At 53.0% G+C, this 18,628-nt stretch overlaps 1 protein-coding gene across 3 annotated transcripts in view; it reads right to left on the bottom strand.

Moving 5' to 3' along the window:
* ANGPT4 (angiopoietin 4) overlaps positions 1–18,628 on the bottom strand; it is a 51,771-nt gene that overhangs the window by 15,948 nt on the left and 17,195 nt on the right. For all 3 annotated transcript variants that reach the window (XM_001497777.5, XM_005604539.4, XM_014735083.3), the window contains exons 2-6: positions 11,320–11,475; positions 9,706–9,827; positions 6,752–6,984; positions 2,959–3,074; positions 824–925 (exon numbers count right to left, since the gene is read on the bottom strand). In XM_001497777.5, coding sequence (XP_001497827.1) covers positions 824–925; positions 2,959–3,074; positions 6,752–6,984; positions 9,706–9,827; positions 11,320–11,475 — 729 coding nt within the window. The remainder of the gene's footprint in view (positions 1–823; positions 926–2,958; positions 3,075–6,751; positions 6,985–9,705; positions 9,828–11,319; positions 11,476–18,628) is intronic.

Genomic DNA, 18,628 nt, shown 5'->3' with positions numbered 1-18,628 from the left:
TTTAAGAGCTTTAAGTCAGCTTGCCAAAAATTCTTTATTCAAAATTTAATTAAGAAAATTGGAAGATCATCGGGCACTATTTCTCATCTTGTAAAATGCATGGGCTCTTTAAACCAGCAATTCTGTGTTAAAGAATCTGTCTTGCAGGTGTGGTCACATATATGTGCAAAGGCAAGGACATTCATGTAGGCAATGCAGCCAGGAGTGGGTGGGGGAGATTACATTTTTTTTTTTTGGTGAGGAAGATTGGCCCTGAGCTAACATCTGTTGCCAATCTTACTCTTTTTTGCTTGAGGAAGACTGTCACTGAGCTAACATCTGTGCCAATCTTTCTCTATTTTCTATGTGGGACAACACCACAGCATGGCGTGACAAGTAGTATGTAGGTCTGCACCCAGAATCCAAACCCTCGAACCCCAGGCTGCTGAAGTGAAACACACAAACTCAACCACTACACCACCGGGCCAGCCCCGAGATTACTTTTTTCTGTTTCTGCTTTTTTTACAAAAAGTAAAGAATACTTTTTGTATTCTTTAAAAATTTTTAGCAATGTACATGCATCATCTTTCCAAAAATTAAGACAAAAATGAAGCTAAATTTTCATTCTTAGGCTATATATCAGAACTTGCAAAAAGAAGATTCCATTTCCGATGATGGGGTCCCTAACAGTGAATGTGCACTGGGCAAGTCTATTTGAAGGTGGTTGGTTTTAGGTGGGCTGATTTTGTCTGGGAAGGGTTGAGGGCAAACCAGTCCCCTGCCTACCACCCCACTCTGGCCCCAGGCTTTGGGGTTGCAAAGCCCCTCCCCAAGGCAGCGTTACCTGTTTGTAATCCTTCCAGTTCCGCTGGAAATTCACGCTGCCATTCTCGCGGCGCTGGATGAGGGTCCACCCGCCTCCATTAGCCTCCATGTCACAGAACACCTGGAGAGAATTGGGCGAGGGGAGTTGGAAGCCCTTGGAGGTCAGGTCTGGGCTTGCCCAAGTGTAGATTTGACTGACAGAACCTCACAGAGCAATGGGTGAACCTGGTGGCCAGGGGCCTCAGAAAGATCCAAGTTCAAATTCCCCACCCACTGTCATCATTTTTCTAAAGTGGCGGGCAAGCGATGCCCTCTCAGAGTCTTCCTTTCCTCATTTGCCAAAGGAGGATCTTAATACCTTAATCTCGTTGTGCCTCAGTTTCTCATCTGCAAACTGGAGTTGCTGTGAGCATTAAATGAGATGAGTCATCTAGAGAACAGAGGCTGGCACATTCTAGGAACTAAATAAATGGAGGCTTTTCATTCGCTCTTATTGCAAGGCTGCCGTGGGGGTTAAATGCCGAGAGGTGTAAAGCACTTGGCACACAGTGTAGATTCAGGAGACGCTCTTACATTCAGTGGACAAATGTTTTCTGAGCACCTACTATGTGCCAGTCTCCATTCAAAGCACTGAGGATGCCAACATGGATAAGACAAAAAGAGGTCTGTCTCTCAAAGAGCTTCCACGCATCACAATCATATCTTTCAGTCTCAGCTTTGCCACATACTGTTTCTCCAGCCAGTTCAGTACATGCTCAATGGCCAACGAGGACAAACTTGGTGGCCGGCCACGGACTAGATGAATCTGGGATAAATCAACCCTTGGGGCTGGCTTGGCCTGGAGGAGGCTATGATACAGAAGGCAGACTATAGATTATGAGAAGCTATTGGGGCAGCTACAAGGAAAACTCCCAAGAAGGAGTCACTGGGCAACCAGGCTCCCCAGAGGAGGTGGCCCGGGAACAGGGACCTGGATGACGATATGTCTGCCAGGTAGAGATGAGTGGGAATGGCATTTCCAAAGGAGGCAGTAGCAGGAGTAGAGGCTCTGAGATGGTAAAGATGCTCAGGGAGAGAAGACATTGCTATCTGTGTGGGAGTTACAGAGGGGACAGGAAAGGAAACTGAGGCCCAGAGAGGAGAAGAGACTTGTGCAAGGCAAGTGAGTCAGAGGTAAAGCTGAGCTCTGAGCCCAGCTTTCTTGCCTCCCAGGCCAGCTCCTCCCTCTCCATCAGTGTTCCCAAATTCCAGCCGTTCGCACTTTCCCGAATTCCAACATAGCTGAATTACTTAATATCAAATAGAATATTTACCAAAAAAATGGTGTCCTTTTCTTTTTTTTACTTAAATACTCAGATTAAATATATTTTAAAAGGAAATCTTATCCGTATCATAAAGGGAAAACTAGTAACACTTGCCTTTATCCAGATAATTGTAAAAATGAATACAATGAAAACAAAATGCTACAAAATTCCAGCTAGAAATTGAGGGCCTGATCTCTATTTTTTAAAAGGGAGTTAAGCAGGCGTGTGCAAAGTGTTAAAGAAACTCTGGAAACAAATGGAGCCATTCTCCTCGATATATTCAGAAGGGGGGAAAGGGAACCATGAAGTGGGAAGACTGGCTACCTGTTCCCCATACTCTTCCATTTCTGGGCCTGGCCCCCAACCCGCCCTCCTGACACCCCCACTTACCCTCGGCTTCCCTCCCCATCAGAAAACTGCACCTCAAAGCTCGGAGCAGCCTTAGGAGCCGCTCAGTGGAGACAGTGGGCCCCCAGCAGGCTCGTCCCTAATTTCCCGTGTGGGGCAGAGCCCTCACGCCCGCCTTCAACTGGACTATAAGTAAACTAGAAATAAACTTCTTTGTGTTAAGCCCCTGGAATTTCAGGGTTTCTTTGTTACAGCGGCTAGCACTACGTGAACCAACATAGAACTATTTCCTGCTATTCCAACCAAAAGTGCCTGTGGAGAAGATGCAGAAGGATGCACTTCCAGCTCTGGGAACTTCTGCTTTAACCCCATGGTCTGACTGAGTGGGGGCTCCAGAAGGGCCACCCCACCTTCTCTGGTATCTCAGATGTTGGACAAGGCCTGCGCTGATGGGGGGCCTGTGTGGGAGGCCCATGGCTCAGCCCCCAGGGAGCCCCCTAACCTTCCTGGGCTCCGTCACATTGGCCACGTGGATGGTGTAGACGCCACTGGCATTGGCCCCGAAGCGCTGGATCTCTGCACAGTCCTGGAACACCTGCTCGGCTGCCCTCAGGGAGGCTGCAGTGGGACAAAGCACAAGCAACTGGAGGTGAGCTAAGGAGAGAGGCAAGGGGCTAGGTGGGCACTCCTGCTTGCTGTGTGCTAGGTGCTGGGGACAGGGAGGTGAATCAGACCTGGGAAGGCTTCCTAGAGGAGGTGATGGTGAGCTAAGACCTGGATAAGGAGGAGTCACCCAGGCAGAGAGAATGGCATATGCAAAGTCTCCAAGGTGGGAACAGTCCTGGTGTGTGCATGGAACAGAGTGCGGTGAGGGGAACTGACTGAGGCCAGGGAGGGGGAATGGCTCACAGCATGAGGCTGGAGCTGAGGCCAGAGAGCTCCAGCTGTCTGATGAACCTGGGAGGAGTAGGGAGAGGCTGGGACACAGAAGGTGAGCGAGGAAGGAGGCCGGGATCTCAGCAGGGGCCAGGTCAGCCTTGAATGCCAGGCTGAGGAGCCCTGACTGTGCGGAGGAAGAGCATACTGGTCAGAGTGTGGAACAGAGACTGGAGGGGATGAGACTCCAGGCAGAGAGGCCAGAGATGAGGCTGCTAGAGTCTTCTGTGGGAGGGTAACGGGCCAGAACTCCAGTGAGGTACTTCCTCTTTTCATAGACCAGGAAACTGAGGCCCAAGGGAGTAACTCGCTCACGGGCGCCCAGCTTGGGTAGAGCCTGCCCCCTCTCCAGGTCTTACGGGCATTTTGTCTTTGGGGCTCCCTTGGGTGGGAGGCTCAGATCCCCTCCACCTGGATATCCTGGCAGTCTTGGAGGTGGGCCCGCTCATTACACCCTCCCTAGGAGCGGGCCATTGGGCTTAAAGGCCCATGGCTCTCCCTGCTGGAGAACATTAATTTAATGACTGCATCCTACTGGGGCCCTGGGAGCCTCCAGGCCTGGCCTGAAGAATGGGCCTGTTGATGGATAAACTACAGGGGTCTCACATCCCCTCTCTGGCTGCTTTAGTGGGATCCAAATAGAGGTTTGGGCTGTGATTCCAACAGAATCCAATCTCTGGGTAGGTGGGTATCCAAGGAGAGGGCTAAAGTTCCAGATGGATAGGTATCTTCACCAATGAGGAGCCAGAAGGCTACCAAGGGGCAGGACTTCCTATTTTGGCCTCACTCTTGAATCCGAAGGGAGTCCTGGAGCTGGGGCACCTGCTCCAAGGAGGCTGGCCTTCCCACATCTCAAATGCAGTGATTACATCCCTGAATCCATCCCAGCCTGTGCACAAACGTTCCCCCGCAGGGTGTCTACCGCCTCACCTGTCAGCCCCTGGTCTGTGGGGACCTGGAGCCCAGTCGAGCCAGGAGAAGGTGCTGGTCTACAGGGAGCAGGGTCAGGCCCAACTTTAACCTGCCAGGTGAGGGTGGAGCTGGGAGTTGCCCTCAGATTCCAGCCACCCTTCCAAGGCTCTGTCCACTCCTTTTTGCCTTAGTCAACAACATAGCGATAACAACAACAATAACAGTAAAGGTGAAATACCCACCCTGCACTGTAGTGTTTCTTAGTCAGGAACTGCCAGGGGCAGTTTGGGGCCAGGAAAAATATTTTCAGGGAGCATAAGAGTAAGGATGGATGGGTCCTGATATGCATCATAGTTTGGCCCCAGCCTGGGCCCCCTCTGGACCTCTGGGCTGGCAATTTGTACCAGCTCTGCCCCCTTTTGGCCTCAGGCACTGCGCTCAGCTCCTTCACGTGCATGAGCTCATCTGATCCTCTGTGCAAGAACTCTGTGAGACGGGTTCTACTATTATTCCCATTTTGTAGGTGAGGAAAATTGAGGCTCTGAGGCATTAAATGACTATGCAAAGTCCCAGAATTAGTAAGTGAAGGGGCCGGAGCGTGAACTCTGGTCCATCTGACTGCAAAGCCAGTGTCCTTCCTACCACACACCTCCTTGGGTCTCCAGCACTGAGCCTCCGTAAGGCTGGCAACCGGACCACCTTAATGGATTCTGCTCCTGATACTATGCACGGGTTAGGTCTTCTCTCCCTGTGTCCCTGTCCTTCTAACCTTCTGAACCTAAGTTCTCCATCCTTTGCCAGCCTCCACCTGCCTGGGACAAAGCTATGCAGAGACAGGTGCAGGCTTCCTGCTGGGCTTCACAGACGCCTGGGTCCTGCGCTTGTCTCCATCCAGTCCTCTGATCTATGCTTGGTGACTAATCCTCTTTCAGTTCCTCCATCTAGACTAGGGGAGAAACAACACCCGAGTGCCTTTCCCTGGTGACGGTGGGGCAGGAGGACAGGGTGTTCTGGCAAAGGGAGCCCAAGGCGAGGTGCCTGGCACAACCTCCCACCCAGACTGGTGAGCAGACGTTTGCCCACAGCTGGGACTGGGTGAGCAGTGAGCCTGCGGGGCGAGGCATCGGGCCCGGGCCCCACACCGTGGGCTGAGCAATAAGAACCCCACGTGTGGTGCTGATTTAGGCAGCCTCACCACCAGGGCTCTGCACGAGCTGCTGACGGGTCTGGGTCACTCACGCCTCACGGTTTGGGAGGTATCCAGCTCTCCTACCTCAGGCCTCAAACCTCCACCCAGCAGGGCCTGCCCAGCTTAGATGGAGGAGCCGTGGCGCCATCCTGTGTCCCCAGATCACTGCCAGCCACATGGCCTGGGAGCCATCGCTGTTGCTTGAGCCCTTGTGCCTTCCAGCTCCTCCCACGGCCATCTGGCAGCAGTAGGAACGCTTTCCTCCGTCTTTCTCACCAAGCCGCTCTCCACTCCCGGGTTCCAATCGAGCGTCCCAAGACTCAGTCCCACCCTGTTCGACAACCTCCTGCGGCTCTCCACTGCCCGCAGGTTAAAGCCCCTCTCCTCAGTTCAGCTTTTTAGGCCTTCCGTGGTCAGCAAACTTCAGGAACACTGTCAGCAGAGCAGCTGGCACATAGTAGGCACTCAGCAAATATGCATTTCCTCCTCCTTCCCTCAGAGACCCACCGCCAGGGGATGGGGCCCTTCTGCAAGAGACCATGGGGGCCACGACTGTGCTGTTCACGACCATATTCCCAGCACCTGCTCTGGGGCTTGCACACAGTGGGTGCTCAGTAAGTGTTTGTTGACTGAGTGATTGAGGCTGGATCCTGGAATGCCTTGGCCACCCCAAGTGGGTCCCATTAGAAGGAGCCAGTGGGGGCCGGGGTGTGGGCTGGCGTCATTCTCCCTTCTGGAAGGAAGCCAGGGCCAGGGACGCCTCTTCACTTCTGTTCGGCCCTCTCAGGCTTAAGGGGCAGGGGCCTTAGGGTGGGAGAAGTCCTCAGGAAGCATCAAGTCCAACCTCCCCATTCTAAAGGTAGGGAAACTGAGGCCTGGGAAGGGTGGGGTAAGCCCAAGCAAGTGAGGATGAATGGTGGATCCTGGAACCCAAACCCGTCAGTCTGGGCTAGTGGTGTCCTTGTTATCATCATTACCTCCATTAAACAGATGGGGAAACTGAGGCCAAGAGAGGGACAGGGGCATGTCCAAGGTCATACACGGAGTCAGCCAGTAGAGCCCAGATTGGCTCCTCTTAGGACTGTTGTCGTCACCATTGTTATTATTGTTTGTTGTTATTTCGATTTCACAGTTGGTGGGAGAGGGGTGGGGATTTTCCCGCGGTGGCTTCCAGGCCCCTGAGTGACCCGGGACGGGAAGCAGGGTCTCCCTCTGCTGTCCTGCCCTCCTCCCGCACCCGGCGCACCCGCTGGCTCACCCGGGCCCTGGGCCACGACGCGCACCAGGCGCTGCACCGACTCCAGCAGCTGGCGTTGCTGGCGCTGCAGGAGACTGGAGTTGCTGCTGGCGGCGCGCAGGCTGCGCTCGAGGCCGGCGAGGGCGCCGCTCTGGCGGCCCAGCAGGCGCCGCAGCCGCTCCTTCTCGCCGCGGAGGCTGGCCAGCTCCGCCTGCTGCTGCGTCTCCAGGGCCTGCACCCGCGTCTCCAGGGCGCTGCGGGCGGGGGCGCAGAGGTAAGCCCGCCGTCCCCCCACCAGGCAGTCACACGCGCGCGCTTCCCGTGCGTCCCGGGGTGACTTCGCGGTACAGACCGACCCTGAGGCTCAGAGAGGTAGAGCGTCCTGCCCGGGTTACACAGCCTGGAGGTCCGAGCCCACCCACGGCACAGAGTGAGAATGGTAGGAAAGAGAGACGCGGCCCTGGAGTAAGACGGATTTGGGTCCGGTAGAGGAAAAAGGCGGAGGTGGGAGGGACACGCCAGCAATGAGGTAGCCATTGCTAAATCCCAAATACGCTTGCCCTTTGCCCTAGCAGTCCACTCTCAGGAGATGACCTCCAGGGAGCTGGGCTAGAAGGCCCGTTGTGGGATTGTTTGTAACAGGGAAAAACGAAACAGCCTAAATGGCCAACAGCCAGGACTGGCTGAGTGTGCTCTGTTCTGGCGTCCCTGGAAATGCTCTGGAACCGCGAAGAGGAGAGAGGCAGAGGGCGTTTGCCCAGAATCGGAAAGATGCCCAGGACGTGGAGTGAACACCTGGCACTCAACTGCTTCTAGTCGAACCCCACCTGTGGGATGATAAAAAAGAGACAAAGAAGAAAGATTTTCATGTAAACGTAGAGGGATACGGGTGAACTTCTGGGAAAAGGTTTGGAAAGACATGGAAGGACACAGTGGTGCCTGTGCTTGTAGAGAAAGCGAAAGAAAATCCACTAAATTGGCTGCTTCCACAGAGCAGGGTGGAGGGATGATGAAGGAGAGAGAGGAGGAGGGGGAGGGGGCCGGCTTTCCCCTTCATTTTATACGGGTCTCTACTGTCTGATGCTATAATAGGTAGGAGGCATTTTTGTAATACGTTAAAAAAAAAAAAAGAAGAGTTTTAAAAGAGAAAGAAGCTTTTGACGCAGCTCTTCCACTTTTGGCATTTTACCCCACAGATTTGCTCACATGTGAGTGCAATGAACTGTGGGAAGGGTATTCATCGCCTCACTGGTTGGAGTAGCCACAGACTGGAAGCATCCTTAATGCCCTTTCACTGGGGACTGGGGAGATAAATGCCGGGACAGCCGTACAGAGGAGCGTGCTGCAGGTGGAGGAGAGAATGAGCAAGTGTGTCAGGCAGATATTAGAACCATTTCCAGGACAACTGAAAAAAAAACAAAACACAAGGTGCAGAAGAGTGGTATGCTACATTTGGGTTTAGAAAGGCCAAAAAAAGGGACAATCCATATGTATGTATTTACATATTCGTAAGAAACCCCGGACTATCAGCTTATAAATGGCAGTTCCACAAGGACAGGGATTTCTGTCATTCGTTCACTTCTGTAACCCCAGCGTCTATAATAGTGCCTGACACATGGTAAGAGCTCAAAACATAATCGTGGATTGCATGCACGGAAGGACACACAAGAACTAGGAACAGGGTCACCCGTGCTGGGGGGGGGGGGGGTGGGTGGCGGAGGGACAGGGGAGGAGGGAGACGCTTTCCTACGCGTGAGCTTATGCTGACTATTCTCCAGACAAGAAAATGAGTCCAGCCAGGGCAGCAGGAACTTCCCTCGGACCCCACATTATGCCACAGGAAGAGAGAGAATTTGGGCACACTCGGGTTCTAGAATTTTGGCTGTCTCCATGGGCCAAAAGCTTACTGGTGACACCTTCCATCTTCACTGATTTCTAGGCACTTGGTGCCAGTTCAGAGTGATGGAAAGTGTTCCAGCCCTTGCCCTCCCTCACCTTGGGGTGAGGGAATCAGAATAAGAAGGTGGACACGCCATTATTAACTGCACCCAGATCCGAGGGGGCTGGGCGAGCCTTACGGCCTTATCCTGACCCGACACGTGAACAGCAATCGCACCTCGCCCCGTGCACAGGCCCGTGGCTGCTTCCGTTGTGGGTTTGGCCTTCTCCAGCACCCTGATCTTGGCAGATTTTTCTCTACTCAGCTGGAAACCGAGATGAAATCAGCCTCAGATGTCTGTTTGTTTGCCTTATCTGTACCCCATGACTCTTTTTCCCTTTGTAATTTCAAGGGTGTTCCCTTGTGCATATTTGCTTATAGAGGCAGAGAGTCTGCTGGTGCAGACCAGAAACTGATAACTGCGGTTGCTTCTGGGAAGACAAATTGTCGGATGAGGTCAGATTTGCTGATTTACAAATAAGGGCAGCAAATTAAAATTTACAGGGTGAATTGTATGGTATGTAAATTATAGCTTGATAAAGCTGTTAAAACTTATAAAATAAATAAATAAAGGAAGAAAGAAAAGAAAGAGAAGGACAGAAAGAAAGAATGGAGAAAGAATCAGGGTGTCCTGAGCCCCAGGAAAATGCCTGTCCCTTGTCACCGCCCCGTGGAGGGTAGCCAGGCCCTGTGCCTGCCCAGCCCCCAGCCCCAGCCTCAGCCCAGGCCCAGTGGCCGCTTCACTCCTAGCTTCGGTCTGTCTCCTACCCTGGCTTCAGTCCCTACCCCAGCTCTGAGCCAGTCGCAGCTCCTGCTCCAGCCCTGGCCCCCCCAGATCCTCGCTCACTCGCTCCAGCCCTAGCTTGGCCTGTAGCTCTGGCCCCAGGCCCTGTCCCGGGCACTAGCCCAAGTCCAGCTTCCAACCTTGGCCTGGCCGCAGCCCAGCCCTGGCTCTGGTGCTCACTCTGGGTCCCAGACCCACTGAGGTCCCAGCCCAGCTCCCATCCCAGCCCAGTGCCAGAGTAGCAGTGCCCACCTGTTTTGGCCCTGCAGCCGGTGGAGCTCGTGGCCCTGCAGCAGCAGCTGCTTCTCCAGCTTGTTGGTGGACAGTGAGGTCTCCAGCAGCTGGATCTCCATTCGTGATGTCTGGTTCAGGACCTGCCCGGAGAACAGGAGGGGGTGGGGGGTATGTAAGCCTTGCAGGAGTCCTGCCCGGTGGCTGCCCACCTGCCTGTGGGCCCTGCCGTTTCAGAAACTTGCCGACCTACTTCCACCCTCCCAGTAGGTAGTGCCTGTGGTCCTTCATTCATTCACTCACTTACAGGCCCTCACTGAGTTTGTAATCTGCTTTCTAAATTTGCCTTTCCCCATCATTGCACGGTGGTGGTTCCATTCTTCTTTCTGCTCAGACCCCAGGAGGAGTCATCCTTGACCCCACATCCAATCCATCAGCAAGTCCCATCAGCTCTGCCTTCCAGATGGGGACCTAACCACTGCCCTCCCCCTATATGGCCTACCCTCTGGTCCTGGCCTCCAACATCTCCCACCCTGTGTCCTGTGCCAGCCTCCTCACAGGGGTCCCTGTTCCTGCCCTTGTCCCCTACAGGGCAGAAGATAGCCTTTTAAAAGAAGCCTGAGGCAGCCTCTTAAAATGTGGCCTCTCTGCTCAAAATCTTCCTGTGGCTCCCACCTCCCCCAGTGGACAAGCCCCAGTCCTTGCCATGGCCTCCAAGGCCCTGTGAAGCCATCTGCCCCATCGCCTCTCTGACCTCTTGCCCACCACTCTCCCCCTGGTCACTCCAGCCACACTGGCCTCCTTGATGTTCCTGGAGCTTGCCAGCACCATCCCGCCCCTGGGCCTTTGCACATGCTGTTCTTCCTGTCTGGAAGGTTCTCCCAGTAAGCCTGGCTCCAATCCTACTTCTCAGTGGTGCCTTCCCAACCTTGCTGTCTAAACTCACATCTCATCCCACCCACCACTCCCAGCACACACTCCCCATAGCTCTTGTCCACGCTATTTTCTCCTGAGCACTATCACCATCTCACATCTATAAGTTATTCATCCTGTTCGTTTTCCTGGTGCTCGTTAGGAAGGAAGCTCCGTAGGGGAGGGAGGCGTGTCTGTTTTGTTTACTGCCGTAAACTGGACCTGGGCACCTCCAACCGTGCCGGGCACATAGCAGGGGTTCAACAAACTGTGCCCATTTGTTGGTCATCTTTTCATCCATTCACTCCCTCACTGTCCTGTTTATACGCCTGTTCTCGCCCTCCCTCCCTCTACTCCCACTGCCGCCTCTCTCAGCGCTGTGGCGCCCTGGGGTCTAATGACTTGTTTATTACCATCTTACCCTGCAGCTCTGTGGGCCCCCGAAGGAGGGGTGCTGCTACCCCCTCATCCCCGTGCCCAGCACAGACCTGTGCGCTGGAGCCACACAGGCAAAAGATCCAAACCAGGGTCCCCCTCCAGGGCTTGGGGGATGGCAGGGGACGGTTTGTGACAGGGTCATCAGGGAGGGGCCCCAGGGGACTGGAGGTCCAAAGGAGGCCCTGACCTCACCCAGGGACAGAGGTCAAGGTGAGACAACCCAGGCTGTGAGCCAGCCTGGCCGGCCGCAGGCCCCCCCAGTGCCGCCCGCTCACTGTCCGGTACCTGAGCCTCCACGCTGGTCAGCTTGCGGGTCTGGGCGGTGGTCTGGTTGAGGAGGCTGGTGCCCAGCTCCAGCATGGTGGCCGTCTGGTTCTGGACCATGTGCCGCTGGGCCTGCGCCAGCTCCGACCTCAAGCTCATCTGGATGTACCTTTCTAGCTGTGGGGAGACCGTGGGCTGGGGTCAAGGGTAGGGAATGGGGGAAGGCTCCTGTCCCTTCCGTGTGTCCCCATGGAAGGACACAGAGCAACCAGGGGAGGCTTCCCTGCCAGGCCAGGCCACCGTGACCTCTCTCCTGGACTCTTCTAGTAGCTTTCTCCCTGGCCTTTCTGCCTCCGTGCTTGTCCGTTACAAGTCCACCCTCCACTCGGCAGCCAGAGGGATCCTGTTAAACCTAAGTCAAATCGCGTTCCTCCTGAGCTCAGAACCCTCCCCAGGTTCCTATCTTACTCAGAGGAAAAGCCGAGGTCTCCCTATGACTGCAGCTTCCTCCATGACCTGGCCTCCTGCTACCACGCCGATTTCCTCTTCTAGTCCTCTCTCCCTCATTCCACTCCAGATGCACTGGCCTCTATGACATCCCTCCAACATAGCAAGCATGCACCTACCTCAGGGCCTTTGTACATCCTGTGCCCTCTGCCCGGAAGCCCCATCTGCATCGCTCACCCCCTCATATCATTTCAGGTAGCTTCCTACCACTTATCACTCCTCGACTTTATATTACATATTTATCTGTCTGTTGCCTGGTTCACCCTCTGGAATGTCAATTCCACAAAGCCAAGGGCTTGGTCTTGCTCACCACTTTATCTCCATGCTTAGCAAAATGCTTAGCACACAGGGGTGCTCAGTAGACATGTGTTCAATGATTTGATGGAAAAAGAGGATCCGCAAGGGTCAGAGCAGAGCCCCCGGTGTCATGCCGGTTACCCAGCTTCCCAGGGAGCCCAGCCATCAGGGAATGGGAACACATCTTTCCCCATACAAGAATTTTCAGATCCATCGGCCAAGCTGAACTTTCTATTTTCTGGCTCTCTTCATCTGCCAAATGGGGCTGACCCAGCCAGGCACCAAGGGTCCTCCAGCTCGGATGTTCTGGGATCCCATAAGCTAACACTCATTTCTTTGACAGGGTTTCTTTCTTTCCCAGGAGCGGGAGAAGCTGGTCTGGCACGAGACCAGGATCTAGCTGCAAAGGTGAACAGCGCGTTCTCAGGGCTCAGTGCCCACGGGCAGAGTGGGCGCCTTCCTCCACTCGCTCCCCATTCTGCAGGCAGACTGGCCCCTCACCAGCATCCCCACCCCGCGGCCTGGCTCCTTCCCTCACCCTCTTGCTCAGTCTTCCAGGAGGTCTGACAGGGCAGCTCCCAGGGTCCCTGGGAAGACTGGTGCTCCCTAGGGAGAGGTGGTGACCTTGGCTGGGGGTGGGGGGAGGCTCTGGCTGCCCCCTCCTTGGTCTCTTCTCCCCTCTTCCAGCTCAGCGGTCTGCTCCCATCCCTTCCTCCCGCGCATGCTTTTGAAGGAGCACGCTCCTCTGTAATGCAACGTCAAATCCTGAAGGGGGCGCAAGGGGCCGGTGCTGGTATTGACTAGAGCAGTGGTTCTCAAACTGTGGTGCTTGGAGCAGCATCCCTGGGAAACTTGTTAGAAATGCAAATTTCTAGATTCCACCCCAGATCCACTGAATCAGAAATTCTAGGGTGGTACTCAGAGCTCCAGGGGAATCTGATGCTCGCTGAAGTATAAGCACCCGGATATTGAGGTCAGAGGGGACTGAGGACCAGCGAGACAAGCCTATCTGAGCTTCTCAAGCCTTTGTCCCATGGGCCCCCCCTTCCTCCCCACTGTGCCCTGCAACAGAGGAATGTGTCCCAACAGCTCCCATCTAAAAATTCAAGAAAAAATATACCCTTGACCCCACAGTGCCCTCCAGCTGCCTCCAATTTCTCTGCTCCCCTCAAAGACAAAAGTTCTTGGACAAGTTGTGTCTGTTTTCTCACCTCCATCCCCATCCCTAAAAAAAATTAATAATACTATTATGGTGGATGTCACACGTACAAAAAAGGCATAAAGAATAATATGATGAAATCTGTGTATTTACCACACTCAAGAAAAAAATAGAACCCAGACTGTTGAATCCATGCCCCCCCGCCTGTCTTCTGGCCCCGGGGGCCCCTTCACTCTTTAACTCGCCCCGTGGTGACCTTCTTGACAAGGGAGGGCCAAGGGACACTGCCGTGTTCCCCTCTTACTCTCTGGCTCACAGTGGTCAACCCAGATGGCCACTCCCTTTTTCTGGAAGCACTTCCCAGATGCAGCCTCTCCTAGTTTTTCTCTGACCCCTCTCCCGGTAACCCCCCGCTGACTCCTCCTTCGCCAGGTCCCACATGTTGAGGGGATTCTCATGGCCCAGTTCAGGGCCTTAGTCTCTCTGTCACATTCTCTCTCCCTGGGTCAAAGGTCCTTCTTGGAGGACCACAGAGTCAGTGAAGAGAATTCAGGGGGACTATGAACTTGGGTGAGAAAAAAAATTACATCTTTTGTCACTAACCTATAATTAAAATTTGGCATTTCCTTCAATTGTGAGCATAGGCCACAAACCATAGCACTATTAGCCGATCCCATGACTTCGTACCCATAGAAATCATAAATATTTTCATATTGCAACACAGGTGTTATATATATATATCTTAAAATACTGTTTCTGTTTTTAACTCATCATGACTTCAGAATTATGGATGCTCTCAAACCCACCACTGGATAACGCTAGCACATTATAGCACAGATTCAATTTTTAATGTTTTGATTACAATTACAATATTATTGGGTATTCTTATTCTTTTATGCCTTTGGAAGTATTATTCTGAAAAAGGATCTGTAAGCATCACCCAGGACCAGAGAGATGCCGAAGTGTCCAAGGTCCACATGTGAGGGTTCTGCCATGGGTGCTCCAGTTGGTCCTGGGAATTTCACCTCCCTATGTGCCGATGGCGCCATGTCCATCTGCCACCTAGACTTCTCCCCTAAATGTCCCACCAACTCGCCATCTCCACGTGGATTTCCAACAAGCGTCGCAAGCCAAAGCATCCGACGTGGAGCCCTGATTCCTCGGCTCCCACCACCGCTGTCCCTGAAGGCCCACCCTATCTCCCCTCCTCTTTTCATCTCAGTGAATGGCCCCACCGAGTCTTAAGCCCCCAACCCAGACCTCACCCTGGACTCTTCTCTTTTTCTCTCCTGCCACCACTCAATCCGCTAGTGAGTTCTGGCCACTAGGATCCCAGCGTGAGTTTCGAATCTGTTCACTTCCGTCCACCCCTGGCCAGGCTGCCGTCATCCCCACGGGGCAGCTTCTCATGCTCTCTTCACCACACCTCTCAGCCCCCGGGGATTCTAACGTGTGCCTGGCTGGGGAGTACCGGGTGGGTAAGAGTAAGCAGAGCTATTCTGAGGCTGCTCTAGGACTTTCCCGAGAGCCACGAACCTCCTGGAATCTAGTTTAAAATGCAGACTCCCAGGCCCTGAGCTTCTGCAAGTTCATTCCTGCCGTGAGACCTTCTCAGGCATCTCCTCCAAGCTTCTCATCCGCAGATGGACACACTGAGGCCCGGATACTCCCCAAGGTCATCACCTGGTGGGCTAGGTTCCGAGACTCTTTGCCCATGGGCTTCCTGAGGTCTGCAGAGCTGGGCTGGTGCCTCAGGGTAGCTTGAGTTCATCTTGAGTGATAGGAGCTCCTTTAGCACCCTCACTGGTACCCCCGCTTGTCCTGTGGCTGCAAGTGGCTGGTCGGGGCAAAGGCTGCCCACAGCTGGGGCCCATCACCCAATTGGCCTCACCCGCCCACCAGCATGGGCCCTGGGATGGCTAATCTGGGCCACATGGGCCCAGTTTGGCTAGGCTGGGGCTCCGGTGACTAATGTTGGCCTGTGTAGAGGGGGTTGGGTCTGTCCTAGGGCTCAGACACCAGCTGAAGGGTCGGGGGAAGGATCCCAAAGGAGGAAGTGACCCTGGGTGAGGTCTGCTGGAGCACCCAACCCCCAGGATTGGACCCGCCCCTTCTCTGTCACCCTCCTGTTGGCAGATTCTCCAGGCTGAGATAGGAATGGAGGCCTGACCTCCCGCCACCCCTCCAGCCTGCAGAGAGGCTGACCCTTGGCCCTTGGACCACCTCACGCTCCCCTTGGCCTGGGTTTGAGTTCTGGCTCTACCAAGCTCTAGTTGTGGGCCCTTGGGGAAGGAGACACTTCTCTGAGCCTCACTTTACCGATCTGTGACGTGGGGACAGTAAACCCTGCTCCTTGTTGGGGAGAAGGCATTTGGAAAAAGCCTTGAAGGACAGGAAAGGATCTCTGACAGGCCAGGGCTGGAGGAGGCCGGAAGGATGATCGGATAGATGACAGATGAGCGTCTGTGGACGAGCAGTCCCAGTGGCCAAGGAGGTCTGCTCAGGCCTGCCTTCTCCTGCATTTTTTCTAGAAAAAAGACTTCAACTGTGGACAGGTCACTGTGGTCCATCCATCCAATGGACTCTATTCAGCAGTAAGAAGGAAAGAACTGTTGATGCACAAACATGGCTGAAGCTCGGCTGTACCATGCTGAGAGAAATAAGCCAGACTCAAGAGCTACACACTGTAAGATTCCATTTACGTGACTTTCTGGAAAAGTCAGAATCCATAATTGCCAGGGACCAAGGTCTGGGGGTGGGAACTGACTGCAAAGGGACACAGGGGAACCCGCTGGGGTATTGGCGATGTTCGCATGATTATGGTGGTGGTTACATTTGTCGGACTCTTAGAACTGTACATTAAAAGAGTAACTTCACTGTATGCGGACTATCCCTCCATAAAAAGCAAACTCACCAACATAAAGTTCTATAAATATGTTTGTAATAAATACCTTTCCTCAAATTAATCCCTCGCCCTCTGAGTTTCATTTGAGTATCCACTTGGGAATGGTTCTTGAGCACCTACTATGTGCTAGGCCTTGTACTGAGGACTAGGGAATCAGTAATGAACAAAATTAGCAAGTTTTGTGACTCCAGGGCAGTTCTGCTAAATACTTCCATTAGCTTCCCATAGGGATGAGGGCCATGAAGACATAAGACGGTGATGAGTGGGGTCGGGGGCAAGTTTAACCAGAGTGGCAGGGAAAACCCTCAGCAGAGAGGCCATCTGGGCTGAGAGGATGAGCCAGCTGTGGGAGAGTCAGGGGGAGTGGAATTCCAGATGGAGGGAAAGACGAGTGCAAAGGCCCTGGGGTGGGAGAGTGTCTGGTGCATTTGAGGATCGAAGAGAAGGTCAATAGCAATAATACACCCTGCCCATCTCTTTCCTGGAAAATGGTGCATGTCGCTCATATTTGGGAAAAGCATTTTGTCAACTACAGATAAAAGCCAACGCAGAGAGAGTAGTTCCTTGTGTCTGATGAGCCTGGGTTTGAAACACAGCTCTCAGCTTAGTGGCTGTGTGACTTTGGGCGTTTACCTGTCTGGGCTTCTTCTCTGGAATGGGGATAATCATAGTTCCCATCTCTGGGCTGTAGGGAGAATTCCTAAGACAACCCATGTAAAGAGCCTGGTGCGTGGTTACAGGATTGACACATGACAAATTCCAGTATGTCCATGTCACGGACTACTATGCAGCTGTTAAAAAGAATGCACTGATCTGAAAAGATGCCCCAGATGTAGTCTTGAGTGAAAACAGCAAGATGCAGAACATTACCTGTGCTGTGGACCCATTTGTCTGTAAGAAAGATCCAAATAATGTACTTTTCTGTATATATGTATGATGTATTTTTCTATGTATGTATGACGTATTTTGTCTGTATGCCTAGAAGACACAATCTACTCACAGTGGTGATTTACTTCAGGGGAGGGGATGACAATGGGGGTGATGCTGATGGTGTTTTCTTTCTATGTTACATATTTCTAAATGGTTTGGATTTAAAAAATTGAATGAGAATGCATACAGACATAATTAATATAATATTTAAAATCCGGTATATAAACCAAGTGTTCTTAACGGATGTCCCTAGACCCCGAGGGATCTGTGACTGGAGAAACGTTACGTTTTATTTTTTTTCACCAATCTCTAACTGACATGGCTTTTCCTACGGTGATGAATATAGGCCACGAATGGCCTTGGTGGTGGTGGCCAGTGCCCGTGACTTTGTCACCAGTAGAAATCACAGATATTCTCCCGTCTCATCACGGTGGCTGTGGACATCTACAACATATTGCTTACACTCATCATGACCTTGAAACGGTGGAGGGTGCTAGATCTACCACCAGGTCTTGTTACGTAATCAATGTATTAATTTATTATGCAATGAATTTAACATATTAACACAAAGGCGATATATGACTGTATCATGAATCTGTTTAAAAAATATTCTGATATCTATATCTCAAGGCAATTTGTTTCCTTTATAAATCTGTGCATTTAATTTTATGTTTTTAAAAATATTCTTCTGAGACAGGGTCCAGAGCTTTACCAGATTCCAGAGGGGCCCAGGGCCCAGGAAAGGGTCAGCCCTCTGATGGCCCCTCCACACGGGCCTCAGCGCCCAGCGGGCCGCCAGCTCGCAAGCAGGGGCTTTGCCTATCTTTCCTTCTGGTGCCGGGAAGGGTGTCTGGCAATTCATAGGTGCTCCATGGATATTTGTTAAGCTGAATGAATGAATGAGCTGGACTCCCTGGGAAGAACTAACTTTGAAATAAGCCACATCATTTGGCTCTGTGGTGCAGCCACTGGGAAACAGAGCAGCGGGAAAGGAAAGAAATGCATTTACAAAAAATTAAGTCTCGCCCTGAGCTGCCTCATGGCTTGTCACTTCCAGCCTTTGTGCCTCTATTCCCCCACCCACAGATGGGGTGATAACAGACCCAGTTTGTGGGGCTGAAGTGGGGAGTGACACATGTGGAGCTCCTAGGAAAGGGCCCTGCTGGTAGACATGCTTGGAGCCTCTCTGGTCAAGGATGCTGGGGGATGGCATGTCATGCCAGCGGGACAGAGCTGTGCTGGGGCAGGTGGCTTTGGGAGTTGAGGGCATCTCAGCACAGTGTCTGGCTCTAGGTCACTGTTGGTGGGGTCTTATCGGGAGGCCTGATCTGCTCGGGAGGGTGCGGGACTGGCCCTGGGGTGGGAACGGGACTGGAGGAGGATGAGGCCCAACAGCAATTCCTCTGGAGACTGGCAAGACTTCTAGCATTAGAACTCTAGGCTCTGGGTTCGAATCCCAACTTCTCCACTAACTGGCCATGAGGCCTTAGCCAGGCATCTTTGCTCCAAGCCTCAGTTTGCTTATTGGTCAA

The sequence above is a fragment of the Equus caballus genome, chromosome 22, assembly GCF_041296265.1.
Source record: "Equus caballus isolate H_3958 breed thoroughbred chromosome 22, TB-T2T, whole genome shotgun sequence".
Lineage (NCBI taxonomy): Eukaryota > Metazoa > Chordata > Mammalia > Perissodactyla > Equidae > Equus > Equus caballus.
The sequence above is the reverse complement of the archived record's forward strand: the minus strand, read 5'-3'. Positions and strand labels throughout refer to the sequence as shown.